The sequence below is a fragment of the Solea senegalensis genome, linkage group LG2 (genome assembly GCF_019176455.1).
Source record: "Solea senegalensis isolate Sse05_10M linkage group LG2, IFAPA_SoseM_1, whole genome shotgun sequence".
In the NCBI taxonomy this organism is placed as follows: Eukaryota; Metazoa; Chordata; class Actinopteri; order Pleuronectiformes; family Soleidae; genus Solea; species Solea senegalensis.
In genome coordinates this window covers 28,998,948-29,005,756 of record NC_058022.1, presented here as the reverse complement: position 1 = coordinate 29,005,756, position 6,809 = coordinate 28,998,948, and the positions used below count along the sequence as shown (strand labels likewise).

At 38.4% G+C, this 6,809-nt stretch overlaps 1 protein-coding gene across 2 annotated transcripts; it reads left to right on the top strand.

Moving 5' to 3' along the window:
* The first annotated feature begins 2,280 nt into the window (after window positions 1-2,280).
* On the top strand, window positions 2,281-6,499 carry orc4 (origin recognition complex, subunit 4). 2 transcript variants are annotated; one of them, XM_044049600.1, is made up of 14 exons: window positions 2,281-2,521; window positions 3,117-3,185; window positions 3,284-3,360; window positions 3,925-4,015; window positions 4,154-4,229; window positions 4,323-4,408; window positions 4,488-4,536; window positions 4,718-4,869; window positions 4,965-5,138; window positions 5,221-5,307; window positions 5,407-5,515; window positions 5,606-5,701; window positions 5,949-6,016; window positions 6,114-6,499. In XM_044049600.1, exons 1-14 carry the CDS (start codon window positions 2,513-2,515, stop codon window positions 6,294-6,296), a joined length of 1,326 nt encoding a protein of 441 aa, XP_043905535.1. In that variant the 5' UTR covers window positions 2,281-2,512; the 3' UTR covers window positions 6,297-6,499. The 2 variants fall into 2 exon arrangements, with proteins under 2 accessions (XP_043905535.1, XP_043905543.1); XM_044049608.1 differs by lacking the exon at window positions 2,281-2,521 and adding an exon at window positions 2,579-2,657.
* Window positions 6,500-6,809: the final 310 nt, after the last annotated feature.

Sequence of the window (6,809 nt, the reverse complement as noted above, 5' to 3'; positions counted from 1 at the left end):
CTGCCATGTGCTTTTACAGTTTTGTTGAGAGTTTCCTTGCTGGGAGCCTAGACACGCTGGACGAGGTCCCCACACTTTGCATGTGCATGAAAGGGCACTGGGACACTTGACTTACACTATTCAGCTATGGTGAGTTTTGGTAGCATCCCTGGACAAACTGTGTAGTAAGCTGAGTGGCCTCAGCTTACTTTCTTTAATTTATGCTGGGCCATTTTATAATAAACATTCTTAATTGGTCTCCTTGTTTACTTCGTTTTCAGCTACAGCCCAGCCCATTTTTTTACTCTACTCTATTATAATAATGTATAGTTATGTCTAATAGATGAAAACGTTGAATTAAATCTTTCTTTATGCAATGTTTTCACAGTAAAAAAAAGTACTTCAAGGCAGAAAACATGGTTGCCCTTGCATCTTTGCTTGCAAAAACTCACAGTGGGCAAAAGGACAATTCACACATGATGCACAAAGGGAATTGCAAATAAAAGCAGCCTTTAATTGGTTTGTTTCAACCAATGAAATAACTCAAAGTGGCAGTTATAAAACATGTCTGAACCAATATAATAAAACTGAGTGGTTATGACATTGGCTGTATAAAAACATCTTTAAATTGAATCTTTAAGGATATAATGCTACTTTGGTTGACAAGGTTTATTCAAGTACTTGTGATTCCATGAAATCCATCAGTTTAATAACCTTTTCAACCAAAATTGGCATGATTATCTCAAACACAATTTTCAACTTAATGGAAAAGTGTAATCTATATCTAGTTATGGGTCTGCCAAAATAAGGGTGAACTGAAAATAGAATTTACTTTGGCGTTATAATTGACAGTTTCACAAACTGAGATTATACATTTCGTGAATGAAAATCAGTGGAGCAACAAATTGAAATTTGAAATATTGGCAGTTTGGAAATCAGTAACTTGTAAGGCATTACACATTAGCCTCACTATTAGTACTAATATCACCTCATGTAATACTCGAAGTAAATACATTGTCATATTCAGAGATTAGAACCTCAACATAAAAAAAGGATTAATAATTGTGCAGTTAACAGGAGATAAAGAGATTCATTGCTAATAGCTTGGAGGTACTATGTCACATTTAATGAGGTGTATTGTGTTAATAAATGTTAAAACTATTAGCGACAAATTATGTTAATTAAATTAACTGGAAGGTTTCATTACCGGTTGTAACACCTCGAGTTGTATTAGTATCTATCCAACATGGAATAATACATGGCCAGTTATTATTATTCCATTCCAGTAAAAACTAGTCATTGACCATAATATTATTGGAGGCAAATAAACCAAATTAAAACCAACATTAAATGTGGTAAGGTGCTCTGAAGCAACTAAGAGTTGTATCCTGGTCATACTGTTAATTACTATTTAAGTATATGTAAATCTTAGATATAAACCAATCAGGTGTACAAGACTATAATCCCCCAATGCTCAAAAACCAAAGAAAAGAAATGGAGATGCAACTCACTGTGCAAATGTGTGATTCTTTTTTTTTGCGAAGGTCAAACATGAGAAGACACACAATTAATTCAGTGTATGGCTGCTGCAAAAGTGGCCGCTTCATGTATTTTTAAGGGCAAACTCAGATCTGAATGTGTGAGCAGAGAGTCGTATTTCAGAGTAATGTGACAGGCTGAGCTTGAGCAGAGATGGCGAGACGATTTGTGAGATATCTGCTGCTTTATTGTGCTTTTTTCATCAGTCAACCACAAGCCGCAGGATGCGTTTATGTTGCTTCATAATCACTGTGAATGAGCCATTCAGATGAACCATTACCTCCTACATAAAAAAAAAAATCAAAATCAGAGCATGCATACAGCATTTCAATTAATTTAATTTATAGTTACACATAAGTACCACCATTACAGGAATACATTTTAGGTGCTGTGCATCACAACTCTAAACTTCACCAGAATGACACTGAGATTCTCGTTAAACAATTGATTTTGGCTGCACCTTTGAATACATTAGTGAGTCACAACTAGACTTTGTTACATCAATATAAAAATGAAAGAAAATGTATAGTATAGGATTTAATCTATATATTGAACTAGAAGTGCAAATGAGTGTTCTCCTATTGGATGGTTAAATTAAGATATACTATGTAGTGGGACTAAGATACATTTTGATTTTAAAGACAAAAGTTTCTTTTTTATTTTATATATCATACGAAGATTATGAGATGGCATTGAAAGCTAAAAAAAACGAATTGGATTTTAAAATGACAATAGGTAATGATATATAACTAAATTCTATTTGTTTTAAAACTGTACAACTATTGTAGCACAATTTTAGTACAGTGACATTATTTACATCCTGTATGTGCTAATTATCTGTAAAATACTTTGTAAAACACGTCAACTTTAATGGAAAATATTTATTTTATCCTTCCTATCTCACTTCCTATTTTGTGCCGAGCTTCAACCAATCAGGGTCCGAGATGAGCCCAATCAGGAAGTAGTCATCGCTGGCCAAGTCGTATTCCCGCGAATGCGAAAGGTATGTGTCGTTTATTTCTTACACATTGTGAGACTAAATATAGTTATTATGGTTACTACGAACGCTATTTTACTTCGCGGATACAAAGCATTTTGCCCCTGCGGCGTCTGCGGCTCCCTGTTGACAGCGAGATCGAGTAAAACCAATCTCAATTCTTAAAATATTACATATTAGTTCATCCTTGCTCGCAAAAAAACATTGATACAGTTTTGAAACTAAATGTGACTTAATCTGAATGTGTGCTTGTCGCTTTATAATTCGGCACACATAGCATCTGCTAAGACTGCAGCATTTGTATGTTATTGTAAACTGAATTACTATGGTGAACATTGTATTGAAACATAATTCCTCCTGCAGTAGCCTTGCGCCGAATTGAATGATACGTTGTGATCAACAGTGTCAGCATAGTAGTAGTGTCTCAGCATTAATACACATGTACTAAAAGCGAGATCGTACCTTGTTTTGACGAATACTGTAACGGAGTTCCGTGGACACGTGTCATCATCCAAATAAGGGTCAATTATCGAAGACGAAACAGTTGTAGCCTCTGTGTTGCTGCATGTATTTGGCACATAACTCCAATTTTGTTGTTTAGAATCGAAGCATCATGAGTAAAAGGAAGGCAAAATATGCTCATCTTCCTATAGGAGAAAGCATCACACAGGTTTGTGTCAACCAGATTTTCAAACTAAAGAGCTGCTGGGTGACAACACATTATCCTAATAATAATTGAACCGTGTCTTTATACACCTTTACTTACAGGTTCAGAGTATGTTAAGGGAGCGGCTCTGCAATCAGCGGCTCCCTGACAAGCCAGAGGGAACAGAAGCTCAACACAAGTAAGCCTGAATTTTCATGTGTTTGTCATTATTAGTGAAGTGTATATGTATATATATATATATATATATACATGTAAACTACACTACTCTAAAACGTACACTTTATAATTACACAAGCCAAATACAAGCAGTGCTGCCCTCTCAATAACAAACTGTTAAAACCTGTTAAACCCCGAATAGTTTGGAAATGAATCTACAAACTTGAGGAAATGGGGACACGGTGTAGATGAGAGGCAAGATGAAGAAAAAAAGAAAGAAAAAACCGAGGGATTTCGAGACAAAAACGGTAGTAGAACTGTCGTTTATGATAAAGAGACACGGTAGAGCTCAGTGTGAGTTTCAGTGACCCAGTTCAGTCTTACCTGGCTGACAGCACTGTCCCAGTTTGGAGGCTGAAGGAGCTCCCGTCTGACTTCGTCACAACACAAGCAGTGAAGGTGTTGCACCTCCACCACTGAGGATTTAATCGTTTTTAACAAATTACACAGAAAGGCAATGGTGGAGCTCAATTCTCCTTTGTATGGAGCATGATGGGTAATGTAGTCAAAAACTGTATCATTTCAGACACCTTCTGGAGCTGCTGAGGCGAACAGCTATCCATGGGGAGAGTAACTCTGTGCTAATCGTCGGTCCCAGAGGAGCAGGAAAAACAATGGTGAGCGTCCACAGATGGCTTCAAATTGGCATCTGTGCAAGAAATGGTTGAAAAGATGATGAATTATATTAAAGTGTATTAAAATCCCTGGAGGTTTGTCACGTCTGATGGCATCCCTGTGTGGCTTTGTGACTGCAGCTGCTTAAGTGTGTGTTGAGAGACCTGCTGGAGGATAAAGAAGCACAGAAAAGTCTGCTACAGGTGCATCTCAACGGTACACGCTCCGGTTCCTTAACCATTCCTTGTTCAATGTATTCAGAATGTAAGAACATATTAATTTGACTAAAATGATATCTCTTCACTGCAGGTCTCCTGCAGACTGACGACAGAATAGCGCTGAAAGAAATAACACGGCAGCTCCATCTGGAAAATGTTGTCGGTGACAAAGTGTTTGTAAGTAAGGAGAATCTTGAAGACATTAATGTTTCAATAAATTTGACACAAAATGAAAAGCGTCTCCCCTTCATTTCAGGGAAGTTTTGCAGAAAATTTGGCTTTCCTGTTGGAGGCATTAAAGAAAGGTTAGAATTTGACTCATTCTGCATTGTTTTTAACTACATTTACTGGCAAACATCCGTATGTTTGTTATAAAGAGCAAAGAAGCCAGAAAATACTCATGTTTAAGAAGCTGAAATATCAGAGAGCTTGTTTTTATAAAGGTTTGGTTTAATGCTTTTTCTTTTTTGGGGGGGGTTTGTGTAGGTGATCGCAGCAGCAGCCGCCCAGTGCTGTTCATCCTGGATGAGTTTGACCTCTTTGCCCACCATAAGAACCAGACTCTGCTCTACAACCTGTTAGACGTCTCCCAGTCTGCCCAGGCGCCCATCGCCGTTGTGGGCATCACCTGCAGACTGGTGGGCCTCAGAATCCGCTTTAATTCTCCACCCACCCAAGAAATAAATCTCCACAATCCTAAAGAACTTAATCTGATGTTTCGTTTTGCTCGCAGGATGTTCTGGAGCTGCTGGAGAAGCGAGTGAAGTCGCGCTTTTCCCACCGTCAGATCCACCTGCTGAGCAGCCTGACGTTCACTCAGTACCTGCAGCGGGTTCAAAGCCAGCTCAGCCTGCCGCAGGATTTCCCAGACGTTAAGTTTGCTCAGGACTGGAATGACAGCATCAAGGTAAGGCTGATCTTGATTTAAAAAAAAAACCCAACAAAATCAAATAATATCATACAAATAACTGTCTGTCTTCTTTTTACAGACTTTGTGTGAAGATAAATCAGCTGAGGAGGCTTTACGCAGACACTTCAACTCCAGCAAAGACTTCCGCTCACTGCACATCCTGCTGGTGACAGAAACATTCACAATATCAATATGACCTGCCATATGCTGATCACTGCATGTGTGTTGACGTCTTTTCTTTGTATTTCTTTTATTTTTCTTCCAGATGTTGTGTCTGAGTCGCGTCACTGTGGCCAAACCTGTCATTAAACCAGCCGACCTCCTGGAGGCCAGCAGGCTGTGTTTTGTAGACGCCAAGGCAAATATGCTCCACGGTAAAAATGAAAAGATCACTTGTGTTTTTTCTACACTGCAAAACAAATAAATAGATACATATAGATGTAAATTGTTTTTATCTTTTATAGGTCTATCCATCTTGGAACTCTGCCTGATCATCGCCATGAAACACCTCAATGATGTCTACGAAGGAGAGCCGTTCAACCTCCAAATGGTTCACAATGGTACGAAAGTATATTTTTGGAATAGGAAACTTTTATATTGTTTTCCAATTTGGAAAGTAACCTCTAAAACACTACACTGCTGTCCATGTTAATTGCACTTATTTGTTTCATATTAAATCAGTGCCCATGCTTACTGTATTTCCAATTTCTCAAGTGGAAGGTGGTCAACTTGGATGTGACTTATGGAACGTACCATTAAGTGCAGAGTTATTTGACTTTTTTCCCCGGTGTTGTACTTCCTGTCCAGAGTTTAAGAAGTTCCTACAGAGGAAGTCGAACTCCATGTACAACTTCGAACAGCCTGTCATCATGAAGGTCTGTTTTTTTGAGTTTAATAATACTTCACATACTGTTTCCGGTGTGTCTCAGCCAAACAGTCGATACCGATGGATCCTTTCACTGTCGTCCTCAGGCCTTCGAGCATCTGCAGCAGCTTGAGTTGATCCGGCCGGTCGACGGCTCCGCCGCCAAAACACAGAAGGAATATCAGCTGATGAGACTCATGTTGGACCACAGTCAGATAATGGAGGCTCTGCAGAAATATCCACTGTGCCCCACTGACGTGAAGCAGTGGGCCATGTCAGCATTCGGCTAAGACTCCTTGTACATCTGGACTTAAGAATGTGGGAATTTATACCTTAAAGTCTAAAGTGAGGACTTAAACCAGGGGAAAATATAGCTGCTGTTCAGTCTTCTCTACACCATTAGTGCATATGTTTCATGTCATTACATGAAAGCTGTGACAGTCACTGTAAATAATCAATTATCACGTGATAAATTAAATTTGTATCATTGGAATTTAAATGTGTCTTTCATTTCATTCACCCAAACAGATCTATATTTGAAAAAGCAAATGGCTGCTTTCAACCTTTAATAAAATCGAGATATTATTCAAGAATATACATTATAAAAAGTTTATACATAAATACACACGTTTTACTTAGGTTTGGATGTTATTAAATACACAATTACAGTCCAACAGGCTGGAGTCTTACTTCATCGACTGAATGCTGCCATCTAGTGGTGGATTTTTGAAGTCATCAATACTCACCTGGTCCAGGAGAACTGAGACAAATTACGCCATCATTCACAATCACAGCACAGGGGA

Excerpts from the sequence above, each read along its gene's own strand:
- orc4 (XM_044049600.1), top strand. Across the intron at positions 3,186-3,283 it reads TAGGAGAAAGCATCACACAG|GTTCAGAGTATGTTAAGGGA; the intron begins GTTTGTGTCAAC and ends CTTTACTTACAG. Across the intron at positions 4,016-4,153 it reads GAGGAGCAGGAAAAACAATG|CTGCTTAAGTGTGTGTTGAG; the intron begins GTGAGCGTCCAC and ends TTGTGACTGCAG.